The 17,481-nt window shown below is 36.0% G+C and overlaps 1 protein-coding gene across 2 annotated transcripts in view; it reads left to right on the forward strand.

The window, feature by feature from the left end:
• The window catches only part of Kdm1a (lysine demethylase 1A), a 62,582-nt gene that overhangs the window by 25,932 nt on the left and 19,169 nt on the right, over positions 1-17,481 (forward strand). For both annotated transcript variants that reach the window (XM_027937232.2, XM_027937233.3), the window contains 6 exons: positions 3,542-3,675; positions 7,600-7,678; positions 8,543-8,635; positions 10,067-10,173; positions 12,649-12,730; positions 14,601-14,695. In XM_027937232.2, coding sequence (XP_027793033.2) covers positions 3,542-3,675; positions 7,600-7,678; positions 8,543-8,635; positions 10,067-10,173; positions 12,649-12,730; positions 14,601-14,695 — 590 coding nt within the window. The remainder of the gene's footprint in view (positions 1-3,541; positions 3,676-7,599; positions 7,679-8,542; positions 8,636-10,066; positions 10,174-12,648; positions 12,731-14,600; positions 14,696-17,481) is intronic.

Genomic DNA, 17,481 nt, shown 5'->3' on the forward strand with positions numbered 1-17,481 from the left:
TTTTTTTTAACAATTATAGGTCTTGTTATGGTGCATTTCTAGTTCACTAATTTTAAGTAACCTTATTATGTGTCTCCTATTGGGCTTCTGTTTTCATACTTCTCAGAAATCTAATTGTAGTAAATTTATCTACTTTAGTTAAAAAGTCAAAGGCAAGTAATTTTTCATGGAGGTCTTCCCCCCTTCCATTACCTTACTCTAATCAAAATGCTACTTGTATCTTATCTGAATTGGGGAAATGATTTCATAGAATAGAGGGCCTATAATCTCACCTTCCCCTGCTTTCCTCCCTCTTCTTCCTCTCTAGTTGGCCTACCCAAAAAGGTCTAAGTTATTCGCCTAAATGTTTTCAGAGAGCGTGAGCGAGTCAGACTATTGAATAGAAAGGACAGTTCTGCCTTAGCATGATTACATTCTGGAGGTGATACTGGAATTACTTGTGTGAAGTAATGAGCTGGAAGGAATTGAACAGAAGGGAAACTGATATGTAGTCAGCCTTGGAGCCTCTGAAAATTTTAGCATCTTTGAAACACTCTAAATTTCTAGAATACTAGATTTTGTTAAATGCATTTACACAACAAAGCGCAAAACTCTGTTCCAGAGTAAATGTAAATGTAAATTTCTTCTGAATTTATATGTACTATTGATACTTATTTAAACAATGAATATATTGTTAACATCAATTGTATTCTAAAAGGTTTTTTCAGTAAAGGAGATAACTTATGAGTTGGATTACCCAAAGTAGTCTACTACTACACTTTGGAAATATCCTACAAAAAAAGATGTTTTGATTTAGTTCCAAATCAACTTTTTTTTTTTTTTTTTTTCCCTTTGAAAAAGGGACCAGGCATAGCAGTGGTGCATACCTATAATTCTAGCAGTTTGGGAGGCTGAGGCAGGAGAAATACAAGTTTGAAGCCAATAGCCTGGACAGTTTAATAAGACCCTGTTTCAAAATAGAAAATAAAAAAGAGGACTGGGGATGTAGCTTAGTGGTAGAGTGGGCTAGGTTTTAATCCCCAGTGCTGGGGAAAATAAAGAAAGATGGAAGAGAGTATTAGTTCAGGTATATGATAATTCACAGCTGGTAACTTCTTTAATTGCATTTGTTTAAACTTTTGATGTTTTAACTTAGAGAGTTACTTAGAAATTGACACATGAATGACTTATGTAAGTAACATTTATAACATTGTAACAATTCTTGTTACATATTCTCAAAGTTAGGAAACCAGAGTGATTTTTGGTAAGGACATTTAAATGAGGAACCAAATATAATATGAAATCTAGTGGGTTTTTTTTTTTTTCCCCACATGGCTATTCTGGCTTTCATGGAAAAATAGTTTTTGTAGTAGAATTTTCATTGACCAACTACCTGTTAAACATACAGAAGATGATATAGCCAAGAAAAAAAACTCCTGTTTTTGGCAGGAAAAAGTGTAATTTAATAGGAATAATTGATTTTCATGTTAATAGCATACACATAAAATGTATACCAATGTGTAACCTATTAAGAGATATTTGGTAACTGGGTACATTGATGCACACCTCTATTCCCAGCTACTTGGGAGGCTGAAGCAGGAGGATCACAAGTTTAAGGTCAGCCTCAGCAACTTAATGAGACCCTGTCTCAAAATATAAAGGACTGGAGATACAGCTCAGTGGTTTCTCTGGCTGGGTTCAGTCCCCAGTGGGAAATTTTTTTTTTTCCATAAAAAAGAGGTATTTGGTTCGATTATTCAGGATTATTGTGAGGTAATAGTGTTCTTTATAATGTGAGATGGTTTTGGTCTTAGATTTTTGATTTTTGTTTAATTTATTTTGGTTTGGAGATAGAGACTGGGGACATCAAAGCTGTATAATTTCAGGACATTTCCCATTTTGGGGAACAACTCTTACCCCTGATAATGAGCATTTCTTCTTTTCTTGTCTTAATTTTGTGCTTTACCTGCAGCATTGTGGCTCTTCCTGATTGTTTCTTTTTTCTGACAGTCTTTAATTTTATGAAATAATGAATTAAATTTAAGGATTGTTGACTTGATTTAATAATGCGAAACAGTGTTTATGCTCATTATATATAGTATATGAATAGCCTTTTCTCCTTGTCCCTAAGAACAGTGTTAATATGTAGCCCTGTTAGCATCATTTTTGCATAATCTCTTATTAACCATTATTTTTTTCTAGGTAGTATTTGCCATTTGAGTGTCTTTATGGAAACAGACCCCTCAATAACCTAATAGTTATCTGAGTTACATCTTCACCTGTCTTGTTCTATCTCCTAATTTTACTAATTCCTCTTATGTTATATAAAATGATTAAATACGGACATCTGGTCTCTGTTTTGTTACTTATATATAATTACTTCAACGGTATTGAATTTTGAAATTCTTTAAATTCTTTTTTTTTAATGTTGGGGATTGAACCCAGGGCCTTGCTCATGCTAAGCATGCTATGTACTAGAGAACTACACTCTCAGCCCTGTATTTTTATAGTGATTATTACATCTTTATAAGATGATCTTGGAAATATGAGTATAATATTTGTAAATTAGATATTTCTAAAGATGTCCGTGTCCACCAGCTTATAAAAATATTTACTAACCAATTTAAAGAATTTCAAAACAAGATTTTACTTGTATATAGTGTATGTGTACACTAAATGTATGGTAATATACTTTTAATGTAGTGTATAGTAAAGCATCTTTAATGTTTTCTGCCAGCAAGAGTGAAGTCCTTGCATTCTTCTGACTTATCACCGTAGTCTGCTTAATTTCTCTCACTCTTTCCCCAAATTGAATATTGAACGCTGATGGATGCTGCTATTGATGGAATCATGTATTTAGCATCATCTTTCTGTTACATGCTATAACCCTAAAAGAAGGCATGCAATTGTGTTTTCAACTTCATATCCTCTCACTTTCCTGTTAGTATATATTCCCTTTAATCTTGTTCTTTTATTTATTTATCATTTGTTGTTTGTATTTTGGATTTTTGTTTGTTTGGTACTAGGGATTGAACCCAGAGGGACTTTATCATTGAGCCACATCCCCAGCCCTTTTTATTATTTATTTTGGGACAGGGTCTTGCTTAAGTAGCTTAGGGCATTGCTAAGTTGCTGAAGCTGGCTTCGAACTTGCTGTCTTCCTCCCTCAGCCTCCCGAGTTGCTGGGATTACAGGAGTGCACCACCGTACCTGGCTGGTTCTTCACTTTTAGATTTTATTCTACACCACTAGTGATGCTAATTTTAGAACATCAGCCAGTATTATAAAGTTATTTTGTGGATGAAGAAAATATTCTAAATACCTTATGTATTATTTCACTCATTAATAAATGTTTACTTGGGCATGCTGAGTGGCTGATTTGTAAGGAAGTTTCAGCTTTTGAAACAAATTGAAAGTTGTTTTTTAAAGGAGGTGAGATCAGTCTGTGAATGAGGCAAAACGCCACAGAATTATTCAGGTATAAAAGGAGTTCACGATGTCATCATCCGTGGTTTTGTACCTAATTGCACTTTTCCCAGCAGACCTTTGCTTTCTTTGCTAGGTGTGGAGGGTGCAGCTTTCCAGAGCAGACTTCCTCATGACCGGATGACCTCTCAGGAAGCAGCTTGTTTTCCAGACATCATCAGTGGGCCTCAGCAGACCCAGAAGGTTTTTCTGTTCATTAGAAATCGTACAGTAAGTTTCCATGCTAGCCTTTTTCCAACTGGATTATGAAAACTACATATGATTTTTGTAGAGAATATGGAGGAAAAAAAAAGGAAAGAATTTTAAAATGGTTTGTAATACTATTACTCCAGAGATAACCATTGTTAAAAATTAATGGCTTTTTGTTTGGGTATTTAAAAAAATATATATGAAATTTTTGTTTTTATAAATTGAGGTCCTATTTATATCCATTTTGGTGGATCCTTTTCATACCTCATAGTATACATTAAGGTATCTTTTTTTTTATATTTATTTTTTAGTTGTAGTTGGACACAATATCTTTATTTATTTTTTTATGTTGTTTTGGGGATCTAACCCAGGGCCTCGCCCGAGCTAGGCGAGCGCTCTACCGCTGTACCACAACCCCAGCCCACATTAAGGTATATTTATTTAAACATTCAATCATTTTTCTTGTGTCTGATGCTGGGAATTGAACCCAGCACCTTGTGCATGTTAGGCAAGTGCTCTGCCACTGAGCTGTAAATCCAGCCCAAGAAAAAACTTCTTGAAACACTTTGTCTTTCCTTCTAAGATAAGTGAAACGCTTATTCTGTTCTCATCACCTAGGTCAGCTTCCTCTGGCTGAATGATTAATGTCTATACAATGTCTGGTTGCCAGTTGGATTCTAATTTAATCACTAAACATTTAAATTTTCATTTTTGCCTTTCTGAAGAACCTCATACATCCTTTACTCTATCTGTGGGTATTATTTCCGTATATTACAGATCTCAAAGAAAAACTAATTTGTCAAAGAGTGAATGCTTTTAAGTTTTGATACCTATTGCCAGATTGCCTCTCAGAAGGGCTGAACCAGTCAACATCCCCAGTGCCCATCCCTGTTCTGTTCTGTTCTGTTTACTTTTCTTTCTCTTCTCTTCTTTCTTTTCTATTTTTGGTATCAGAGCATTATAGTTACACACAGTAGTTGAGTTCATTTCAACAAAATCCTACATTGATTGAACTTGATTTATTTCATTTTGGCCCTGGTTCCCTGCCCCACTTTAATCCCATCCTCCTCCCCCTCTTTCCTCTATTCTACTGATCTTCCTTTATTTATTTTTAATTGGTGCTTTCTACATATCCAAAATGTGGAATTCCCTGTGATATATTTTCATATGCACATAGTGTGGTTTTGTTAAATTCATCCTGCATTTTTTTCCCTTTCCCATCCTTCTCGATCCCTTCTTCTACTCCCTGATCTTCCCTATATCTTGATATCCATCCTTTCCCCTTTATTTTGTTCTAGCTTTCATATACAAGAGAATAATCAACCCTTGATTTTCTGAGTCTGGCTTATTTCACTTAGCATGATGTTCTCCAGTTCTCTTTTTTGGCAAATACCATGATTTCATTCTTTTATGACTAGGTAAGACTCCATTGTATATATGCCATGTTTTCTTAATCCATTCATCTATAGATGCTGCCCCTGTTTTTGTTATTAAAACAATGATAATCTATACTACTGTTTTTTTATTTCTTGGATTAATGAGACTACTGCTTTTTTACATGAATTAGTATGTCTTCTTGAATTTTTCTTTCATGTCTCTTATTCATCAATTTTTTTAAAAAAATTATTCATTAGTTGTAGTTGGACACAGTACTTTTATTATACTTTTTTATTTTTATGTGGTGCTGAGGAGTGAACCCAGGGTCTCACATGTGCGAGGTGAACACTCTACCGCTGATCCACAACCCCAGCCCTCATCAAAAATTCTTTAGCCATAGAATTAGGGGGTGTAGCTCAGTGGTAGAGTGCTTGACTGGCATGAATAAAGCTCTGGGTTCAATTCCTGGTACTGCAAGAAACAAACAAAAAGATAGGCAGCAAAGTGCTATTTAGAGCATATAATTGTATCGAGGGTAATGTAAGGTGGAAATAGAGATTTCAGCTATTTTGAAATCTCAGAGAAGTCATTTAGCATGTATTTTAACCATCTTTGATTAATTTTTCTGTTAGATTGCAAAATCACTGCTAAATTTGGGTTAAATATCATATAGCTAGAGTGGTTGGTAGATATTACTGAATTTTTGTAACAGAAAAGACAGGGTGATTTTTGTTTGTTTAAGAGAGTGAAAAGTTCTTAAGTATGTACTTCTGAGGCTCCTTTGTCTTATAAATGAACCAACATTTGTGTGTCACTTATCACTATTTGATCCAATTGGATTTTTAGATAAGTTTTCATGTTTTTGTTTCATCTGAAGAGAGTTTTCAATTTTTACTTGGGCCTGTGACTAAAAGTCACGCTTTGGGGAACAGTTGACCCAGGTTAAAGTTAAAAGGGGGGGGAGTATCATTTGTCAATTCTCCAATCTTTTTTGGGGGGGCATTGATTGAACTTGGGGGTACTCAACTACTGAGTCACAATAGCCCCAGCCCTATTTTGTATTTTATTTAGAGGCAGGGTCTCACTGAGTTGCTTAGTGCCTTGCTTTTGCTGAGGCTGGCTTTGAACTTGTGATCCTCCTGCCTCAGCCTCCCTAGACGTCGGGATTACAGGTGTACACCACTGTGCCCGGCGCCAGTTCTCAAATCTTAAATGGCATATTTGCCTCCTGATTTTAAAACTACCATTTAGGATTATTGAACTAGAACTGAGTTTTATTTTACAAGTTAGAAGTTTGTGTGAGAGTTCAGGAACTTAGGCCCAGTGTGTATGTGAGGAATTCCTTTAATGTGGCCACAGAGCAAAGTAGAGTGTCTGTATGGATTTGGATATATCCCTTTGTAATTTAGTTTATTTACATCTAGCCAAATTAACTCCTCCTCGGTTGAATATAGAATAGTATATATAGAATATATATATATAGAATATATATATTCTTGTATATAGAATAGTATTTTTTTTTTTTTTTTTAGAATTTTAATATTTTTTTTTTTTTTAGTTTTCGGTGGACACAACATCTTTGTGTGTATGTGGTGCTGAGGATCGAACCCCGGCCGCACGCATGCCACATCCCCAGCCCCCTAGAATAGTATTTATTGACTTTTAGCTAAGACTTTCATACAGTGGTGTTTAGTTTGTTTTGTATTTTGCAAACACACATATATATATATATTACTCTAAAGAGAATTCCTGTTTAAACCCTTTAACTATACCATAATTTTTTTCATTTCTCCTCTTACTGTTTTTTCAGCAGTATTTGAAATAATAGACTGCTCCTTTTTCCCTTAACACACTACTCCTTTGGCTTCTGTAACACAGATTTTGGTTTGTCTCCTGCCTCCATAGTTGTCATCTCTGATGTATCTTTGTCTAGGTGTATCCTTAAAATCAGCCATTATGTGAGCTGCTTGGGACTTCTCTGAGATTCTCTCCTCTTTTTTTTTTTTCCCCCTTTTTTTTCTTAAAGCCCTCTTCTGCATGTTTGGCTTCATACCTCCTCTGAGCTGCCTATTTTGTACCACCTCTTGTTTGCCTTACTACCAGACTCATTTCCTGATTTCTTCTTTCAGTGAATAGCACACCAACTCATTTACTTTTATAGATCAAAAGCAGAAGTTATCCTTCACCCCTCTCTCCCCTACTTCTGCATTTCTAATTTATTATTATTATTATAAAGTTTTGGGGATTTTATCTACTCAGTAGTTCTGGAATCAAGTAAATAAATAAGGTTTAAATCCTATTTTCTTCCTACTGCTGTATGACTTTGGTAAGTTACCTAGGTATTGTTCCTTTTTAGGTTAAATTTCCCCAGCTTCTTTAATAATTCACTCATTTGGCATGGTTTTGTGTTTTATCAATTTCTTTCTCAGGAATAAAACTTCATTGTTTGAAAATAAACTCTATGTTTGAGGTCTTAAAGATGATTTTGTAGATGGTCAAGTGGCATAATACAGTTTATATCATTTATAATACAGCTTATATAATACAGTTTATATCATTTAAATATAGTTGCAGTTGTGGTTGGATAATCCAAAGATTCAGCTGACATTTGAGGCTACACTGCAACAGTTGGAAGCGCCTTATAACAGTAAGTAGCATGCTCACTAGGACTAATTTTGGGACCTTATTGCTAAAATTAATGCTTCCTTCTGGGGCCTCTTGGTTCCTTGCTAATTTTTTCATTCATATTTTATTTCATCTTGTGCTGTACAACAGTGAACCTTATATAAAACCTGTATTCTGTGCAGGTTTTTTGTTTGTTTGTTTGTTTTTTTGGTACTGGGGATTGAACCCAGAGATGCTTCACCACTGAGCTACGTCCGCATGCCTTTCTTTTATTTTGTTTTGAGACGGGGTCTTGCTAAGTTGCTGTGGCTGGACTCAAACTTGGCGATCTTCCTGCCTCAGCCTCCTGGGTTGCTGGGATTACAGGTGTGCACCACTGTGCCCAGCTTCTTTTCTGTTTTTGTTTTCCTGATCTTTAAGTTGTGTCAACAAATGAGTTCAAGAGATTTTAAAATAATTTTTCTAGACTGTTACCCAGCTTTGACCTATGGTCTCTCTTGGCTCTTGATTAGCTGGTCTGGTTTTCTTTTCTCATTTGTTACTTAGCTGGTCTGGTTTTCTTTTCTCATTTGTCACTAACAAAGTCTTATGAAGATTTTACCAAAGTAAATGGAGCATTACAACTATTTTCAAAGATTCGTCCTTCATTTGTTCCATAATGGAATGCCATTTTTAAAAATTACAAATTATATGATGTACATTTTGGACTCCTCACAGACTAAAAGCTCTGAAGAATCACTTTTCCACTTAAGGAGTCACATGACTTGAAATTTATGGGAAAAGTGTTTTCAGTGATTTCATGATGGAGAAATAGAGGTGTTAGAAGAGGTTTCTGTTTAAACTGCTTCAAACATAAACATGTTTTTAAATTTATTTATTTATGTAGGTGATACTGTGCTTGTTCACCGAGTTCACAGTTATTTAGAGCGTCATGGTCTTATCAACTTTGGCATCTATAAGAGGATAAAACCACTACCAAGTAAGGACTTACCCAGCCAATGTATTTTAGTTATAAATAATTTTTAGCTATAAATCTAGGACCACCTTTTATATCTATGATGTTGTTAGTATTTAATTTTGATTTGTAAATCTATATTTGTCAAAATAGTCTGAAGTTTTTTTATAAATAAAATTTTAAAAATATTTAAATATACATTTCCTTAAGTTCTAGTTTGATAGGTACTTAGAAAAAAATAGGATTTCTAAGTTTAAAAAAATAGAATTAATAAAACAAGTGTTATAAAAAAATGAAAGAAGTTAGTTATGCAAGCAGGAGGCTTGAGATTCTTTTCCTTTCCTCTCATTTGCTTTTAAAACAAATATACAGTTTGTCCCTTTCACAGTGTTTGGATAATGTCTGCCAGGAATTCAGGAGACAGGGATATTTTGAGAATTAATGCTTTTATAAAGATGGGGAGGGGATTTTGGGGATTGAACCCAGGGATGGGCAGAGTGTTTTACCACTGAGCCACATCCCAGCCCTTTTTAATTTCAATCTTTTTTAAATTAATTTTTAGTTGTAGTTGGACACAGTTTCTTTTTATTTGTTTACTTATTTATTTTTAATGTGGTGCTGAGGATCGAACCCATGGCCTCATGCATGTTGGGTGAGCACTCCACCACGGAGCCACAGCCTCAGCCCTTAATTTCAATCTTGAAACAGGGCTTTGCTAAGTTGCTGAGGGCCTCAAAATTACTGAGGCTGGCCTTCAACTTGCAATCCTCCTGCTTCAGCCTCCCAAGTTGTTGGGATTACCATTGTGTGCCACTGCTCCCAACTGTTGCATTTATTTATTTAATTGTTTTTTTGGTACCAGGGATTGAATCCAGGGGCATAACCATTGAGCCACATCCCCAGCCCATTTGGAGTCAGGGTCTCACTGAGTAGTTGCTTAGGGCCTTGCTAAATTGCTGAGGCTGGCTTTGAACTCATGATCCTCCTTTCTCAGCTTCCTGAGACGCTGGGATTACAGGTGTGCACCACCATGCCTGGCCTGATTTTCCATGCTTTAATCATTCTTCCAAAAGGAATATTAACTTAAGGCAAAAAAATAGAGCTGAATATAAATAGCTCACACCCAAAATTGTCTTCATACAATTATGAGGTAATGAAACCAGTCGTTCATAGCATATCCAGGATAGAGTCTGAAACATGGGATTAAAGTAATGAGAAAGTATATCTCAAGAGAAGGAATTTGGTTTATTAATGTTCAACATTGAATTAGTGTTTTATAAACTTCAGATATTTGTCAACTTTATTTTCAGATAGTTTCCATATTTTGAAAATAATTGATGTACTTTTAAGACATTGTGATATGTTAAGAATCCAGAGATTTTCATGAGGAAAAAAAACTATGTACCCAAACGAATTACAACAAAACATTTTAATTTTTGTTCTTTTTGCTTTTAGCGAAAAAGACAGGAAAGGTAATTATTATAGGCTCTGGAGTCTCAGGCTTGGCAGCAGCTCGACAACTACAAAGTTTTGGAATGGATGTCACACTTTTGGAAGCCAGGGTAAGAATTTTATTTTGGTTGTAGAAGTCTGGTCTAATGGAAATATGTTACAAATCAAGGAATAGTGCACCTTGAACTTAGCCAAGTTGATTTAATTGTATTTGTACAATATTTTGGGTACTCCTACTTATAGTGGATAAAACTTCTTTTTTATTGAAGTGCTAGGGATCAAATCCAGGGCCTTCATTTGTTTGGTAAGTACTCTATCACTGAGCTACACTCCCAACCTTTAGATAAAGAATTGGTGATAATAGCCAGGTATGGTGATGGACGTCTATAATCCCAGCAGCTTGGGAGGCCAAGGCAGGCAGACCGTGAGTTCAAAGCCAGCCTCAACAACATAGCAAGGCGCTAAGCAATTTAGTGAAACCCTGTCTCAAAATAAAACATAAAAAGGGCTGGGGTTGTGGCTCAGTGGTTAAGTGTCCCTCAGTTCAATCCCCAGTACGGGGGCGGGGGAGAATAGAATTTCTGACAATAAAGCTTTGAAAAGTTCTAGTGAAGAAAGTTTGTAGGGGATGGATATTTTCAGATCCTTATTTATTGCAGTTAACTCAAATTTGGGGCATTCATGGTCTTTACCTTTTGTAGGAGGCAGTTATTTTCAGTGGTGAATTGTATTCCCTGTTTGATAGTCAAAGAAAAGGAGTTGTTTCTTAGGTGGGAGCCATCTTTTAAGGCATGATAAAGCCAAGATATCCTCTTTTTTTTTTTTTAAACTTATATTTTTAGTTGTATTTAGAACACAGCACCTTTATTTTATTTATTATGTGGTGCTGAGGATTGAACCCAGTGCCCCACTTGGGTTAGGCAAGTGCTCTACCGCTGAGCCATAACCCCCAAGATATCCTCTTAATTATTAGCCCTGGAGAAGTAGAAGCTAAAGGAGGAAAGGGTTGATGGCACACAGCGGGGAAAGAGCATCACATTAGGATGCTACTATGGAAATTATTTTCATGAATAATTTTTGAAATTTGATTATTTTCCAATGACTTAAAGGCTCCCTGAGCCCCCATCGTTTTAAAAAACATACTTCTCAGGTAACATAAATAATGGAGTGGGGAAATTAAAATTAAATATTTCAATATAGTCTTTTATTAAAAGTAATACTTTATTTATTAATTCAGATAACATTTGTTTTAGTAAGTAATAATAGGATTGTTGTAAATCCTCACCCATGTGGAGTTTATAGTTAGTTTATAGTTAGGCTTGTCTTTGGGGTTTTTTTGTTTGCTTATCTGGAGTTTATAGAATATGCTCCTCGTATTATATACAATTAATAAATTATCACTCCAGCTTGGAAAAGTTTTCCCATAATTGAGATTCCCTAGTCAGCAGAGGTACCTAAGCCTATTTAGTGATGAATGTTATTGTCAGCAGCTTATGTTCAGTAGACTTTGCCCCTGGGCTACGCTGGAGAACCATTTGTCAGAGAAATATTAATCAAATTGTTCACAGCTGGGGCTGGAGTTAATAGCTCAGTGGTAGAGCTCTTGCCTAGCATATGTGAGGCACTGGGTTTCATCCTCAGCACAAGATAAAAATAAAGTAGGGGCCGGGGTCGTGGCTCAGTGGTAGAGCAATTGCCTAGTATGTGTGAGGCTCTGGGTTCAAGTCTTAGCCCTACATATAAATAAAATAAAGGTCCATACAACTAAAATAAATATGTATATATTTATAAATAAATAAAGGTTTATTTATTTATAAATATATATATATAAACTTAGAAATTTCTTTAAATAATATTTATTTATTTTTTAAGTGTAGGTGGGCACAACATAATGCCTTTATTTTTATGTGTTGCTGAGGATCGAACCCGGGTCAAGCCCGTGCTAGGCGAGTGCTCTACCACTTGGCCACAATCCCAGCCCCTGTAACTTAAAAATTTTTTAAAATTATTCATAGCTAAGCTGGACATGGTGATGCAATGCCTTATATAGTCCCAGCTACTTGGAAGGCTAAGGTGGAAGGATCACTTGAACCCATGAATTCAAGACCAGCGATATAGCAAGACCCATCTGAGGAGGGAAAAAAGTTTCACAGCTGACTGTAGGGATTGGGGGCGGGGCAAGAATGAAATCACAGTGGTAGGAAGTTGGTATTTAAAAGTGTTGGAGTCTGTGAACATACATTTTTCTCTGGATGGCCCCTGAACATCCTTGCATATCTGTACGTGAAGAGGTATTATAGACAGCTGGTTAGAAAGATAACAGAATCAGTGACTATATATGTCTTCTGGCAGTCAAATTGTTTTGTATCACATCATTTAATCCTATACTTCTTGCATGTTATGTTACCTTTACTTTAACTTTGAATTAAACTTCATTTGTTCTTTGTGCCTGCTTTATTGATTGTACTCCATGTAAACTTTAAATCACTCTTTCTTTTTAAATTATGGAAATCAATCCCTGTGTGCCAGGTTATTGTGGTTAAAACAGAACTGATGATTTTGGCCATTTAATTTCTAAAAAACAGGATCGTGTGGGTGGACGAGTTGCTACATTTCGCAAAGGAAACTATGTAGCTGATCTTGGAGCAATGGTGGTAACAGGTCTTGGTAAGTAATTTGTGGTTTTATGCTATAATATGCAGTCTGAAACTAATAAGATTGTTAGGCTTACATCTTAAAGCCATAGGTGCAATTTTAAAATATTTTGGTTTAGGGTACTATTTGTCGATTTTTTTTTTTTTAACCAGTAACAAAATGTTACTGACTGGGTGAGTTATAAATAAAAATTAATTTTGGCCCACAGTTCTGGTCCAAGGCCAAGGTATCATATCTGGTGATAGCCTTCTTGCTAACTGAGTCCTGAGGTGGTGCAGATCATCATCACATAGCAAGAGACTTGGAATGCCAGTGTTGTGTCTGTGTCTCTGCTAGTATCCTTATGAAGCCACCAATGAATTAATCATGAGACTTCACCCTAATGACCTTCTCTAATCCTGAATACTTCTAAAAGGCCCCACCTCTAAACACTATAATGGGTTAAGGTTCTACTACCGTATTATCTCACAGTGGGATTTAAATGCCAGCATGAATTTTGAGGGAACAAACCATATTCAAAACCTAGCAGGTCTGTTTTTCTTTTGTTAGTGAGAGGTGAATTACCAAGGTCTTTCTGAAGGAATATATCAATATGTACAAACAAAATTTAAATGAATCAAATCTTTTGACCTAGGATATCTTTTTCTAGTTCTAGGAAATTATCTGAAACAAAATAAAAAAGAAAAGAGTCATGGACAATTTTGTGTTTGGGGTTTTTAGTACTAGGGAATTTTTATTTTTGTTTTTGTTTTTGTTCCTAGGGATTAAACCCAGGGGCACTTAATCTTTTAGCTAAGCCCTCCCCGCCCATATATATATATATATATATATATATATATATATATAATAGTTGTCAATGGACTTTTATTTATTTATATGTGATGCTGAGAATCGAACCCAGTGCCTCACACATGCCAGGCCAGTACTCTACCACTGAGCCACAACCCCAGCCCCAGTCCCCACCCCTTTTTAATTGTTATTTTTTAGATACAGTCTCACTAAGTTGCTGAGGATAGCTTTGAACTTGTGATCTGCTTGCCTTACCCTCTCGAATTGCTGGGATTATAGGCATGTACCACCACACCTGGCTGAAGCATTTTTAATATGGCTTTTTTTTCTTTGTTTTTAAATTGTAGTTGGACACAATGCCTTTATTTTATTTATTTATTTTATGTGGTATTGAGAATCGAACCCAGCGCCTCGCACATGATAGGCAGGCACTCTACTGCCCATGGCATTATTTTAATAGCAGAACATTAGTAACCACAGATTAGAAGATTAAATTATTATACAATGTGCTGGGTTTGGTAGTGCATGCCTACAATCACAACTACTTAGAAAGCAGAGGCAGGAGGATTGCAAGTTTGAGGCTAGACTCGGGCCACTTAGCAAGACCCTATCTCAAAATAAAACATAGAAAGGCATGGGATTGTAGCTCAGTGATAGAGCACCCTTGGGTTCAATCTGCAAGACCATGCCAAAAAATAAAAAATAAATAATAAGTATATACACACACATAATTCTCACCATACACACACACACACACACACACACCGGTAAGAATTACATAGCCACTAAAAATTATGTAGGTCCGTAGTAACATAAAATATTCATGGTATATTGCTAAGTTAAAAAAAAGATCACAAAAACAATATATTACCCTTTATGTGGGAGATAATTTTATGTACCTAAAATCTAGAAGGGTGGGATGATGGATAATTTTTTGCTTATTTTACATATTTTTAATTTGACTGTTTTTTAGAATATATAATTTTTACATACTGTAAGTTTTGAGCGTTTTTGAACAAAAATATTTTCACTTTGAGGTTTTCCCCCTCTTCTCACGGCTATGCTGAATTTAATTGTTTGAGTTTTTTTCTAGGAGGAAATCCCATGGCTGTGGTGAGCAAACAAGTAAATATGGAACTGGCCAAGATCAAGCAAAAGTGCCCACTTTATGAAGCCAATGGACAAGCTGTAAGTTGAAGACAAACAGAACTTTTCAGAATTTCTTTGATTTAGTTGAAAACTTGGGTAATGTGTGAACATACATACAAATGATGTAAACTGAGAAATAATGACATTTTTTGGTTGTTTTCTAACTGCTATATATAGGAAGGGGTTATTATAAATGTACAAATTGACATGTCTGTTTAGACATTTATTAACTCTGAATGAAGAAGGCTAGTAGCTAGCTAGCTAATCTTTTTTTATTTGGCTGTGCCCACTTATTCCAAGAGACCTATGGAATTGAAATCTGATTCTTCATTTCTTTTATTGTGCCTTCCATTGTGTGCTTTGGCTTCGTGTGCTTTTTATGACTTCAGTTTTGTGTTTATAGGCTCAAGCTTTTGATGGGCTAATAGCCAAATGGTGGTACTTATTCAAATATATTTCAAGTATTTGTCGACCAGAAGCATAGGAGCTTCATATTTTTAATAAGACAGTTGTATGAAACTGATAATTGGTTGGGTGAATGAGAACGAACAATTTGACTACTATAAGGTAGGCTTAGGCTGAGTCAGTTCTGAATTTTTAGGGTTGAATAAAATTCCAAAGTTTGCATTAACAGAAGTGTTATCAACTCCCCTGTCAGGGTGAGAGTCCATACCTCATGGGATGTAAGCAGCCTTTTTTTCAGTGCTGGAGATCAAATTCATGCTAGGCAAGTACTCTGCCACTGAGCTATACTCCCATGATACAAGCATTTTACTATCTTTATATTCTGAACAAGGGAAGATTTGCTGTGTGTATGTTGGCTTCCCTGTTGTTACTAAAACTGGGATGATCCCAACTCTTGAATTTTGGGTCTCTAGGGACATCCTCACTTATTCCTATCCACATTTAGGCTTTATGGTGTTCATATCAGAAAAGGACATACTTTCAGGGAATATACCATCCTGGTCCAGATTTCTTCCAGGGTTTAAGGCACCTGGCAGAATAAAGTAAGGATGAAGTAGAGGTTAATTAAAAATTTCAATAAATTTCTGTTATTCTACAGAGATCTGAAAAAGGCATAGATACAGATTAGTTCCTGCCATAGTACTTGTGCACAAATAACACAAATAATCCTTTCCCCCCCCAGTTTTTGATTATGGCAAATTTTAAATATGCACAAAAATAGAGGGAATACCATAACGAATCCTGTTTTCCAGTCTTGTTTTATATATCCTCTTCTTGCTGTGTGTGTGTGTGTGTGTGTGTGTGTGTGTGTGTGTGTGTTGTAATGTTTTGGAAGCAAATCACACACATATCACCATAAATTTATCAGAAGCTTAGTCAAGGCAGTTTTGCCTAGGGTTCAATAGAACAAATTGCCACAGAAGAGTCAATGAAGCAAGGGCGTGTGCAGAGGTGGGGAGGGGTCAGGAGAGAGATTTGGAAGGAAGGAGGAGAGTGATTGGAGAAGACTCCAACCTGTGGTTATAGAAGAGAAAGGCATTGGAAGCAGAGGAAGGTATAAGGAAGCAGAGAACTAAGTCTGTCAAGGAGAGTGAGGAGAGGATAGGAGACAGACACCTACAGTTCAGGGTGGGGAGGAGAGTGCTTGTGAGGCCAGTCTGCAGGTTGGAACATCAGAGGTCTTTGAGCAGGGGAAGAGGCAGGATCAGAGGCATTTGTATGTAGGTAGTCAGGCATGTGCAGATCCGAGGCAGGGAAGTAGGCTCTGAAGCACTGTCTGTAGTCCTTAATAAACGAGAGCCCACAGGAAAGACTGTCCCTGATGGTTGAGAACACCCTCTCTTTGACTTTCCTGAATGTAGAGCAGTTCATTTAATCTAAAAGTAAGGAGAGAAATTTTTCTAGTAAGATGTTTAGAGAAACGCTTTCTTGGTATTAGATGAATTTTAACACCTTTATTTATTTATTTATTCCTTCTTTTTTTGTGTCGTATTGGGGTTTGAATCCAGGGCCTTCTGCTTGCTAGGCAAGCATTCTACCACTATGCTACACCCCACCCACTTCAGACTTTTTTTTTTTTTCATAATAAGATTTTCAGACATTTATTTCTAACTTGTCTAGTGGTACGTCCTCCCCTTGAGTGTGGGCTGCCAGTTTGAACTTTTGGTTTCCAGTATGGGATGAGATAAATAGCTTGTACTATAATGTAGATAAAGTATGTCATTAACTACACTCTTGTTCAGATGATGACTTTCCTTTTTGGTAGCAAAACTTTCTTGATAAAGAAAAGTGGTACACTGACTTGTGTTCTGGCTTGAGCTCTGGATCTCACCAGGATCAGCTCTTTGAGCAGCACTGAGTGAATAGTTGTCAACCTCCAGGCAGTTTTCAGCATTTTGTATGCAGAGATGTTTTCCAGGTGAAATTGGTAGTTGTCATCTCTGATCTGTGTAGGAATTTTTCTTGAGTTGGTATGCTTGTATTTGATGCAGTAGCCAAGTGGTAAGGAAGACTCTTTAAGTATTCTCAAATTTTGGGAAGAATTCTTTGCAGCTTTGAGTTTCTCTTGCTTTTAACCAAACATAAGAAGGCATGTTACTGTATCTTTTTCTTTTCTGTCTCCAGTAGTCTGGTACAGAGTAATAATGGACAGCTGTTGATTGATAGACTAGTTTTTGGCTTACAGGCAAGTACAAAGAGAACCCTACTTATTTATGCTTATAATAATAAATATATTTCAGAGCTTTCGAAATCTAAAGGGGTAAGTAGGTCAGTAATGTCATTTTTCCTTTTCTGCAGGAGAAATAAACTAAAACTACCATTGTTTTCTTAAGGTCACTGTAGTGAATATGTAGAAGAGC

Source organism: Marmota flaviventris, chromosome 10, assembly GCF_047511675.1.
Source record: "Marmota flaviventris isolate mMarFla1 chromosome 10, mMarFla1.hap1, whole genome shotgun sequence".
NCBI lineage: Eukaryota > Metazoa > Chordata > Mammalia > Rodentia > Sciuridae > Marmota > Marmota flaviventris.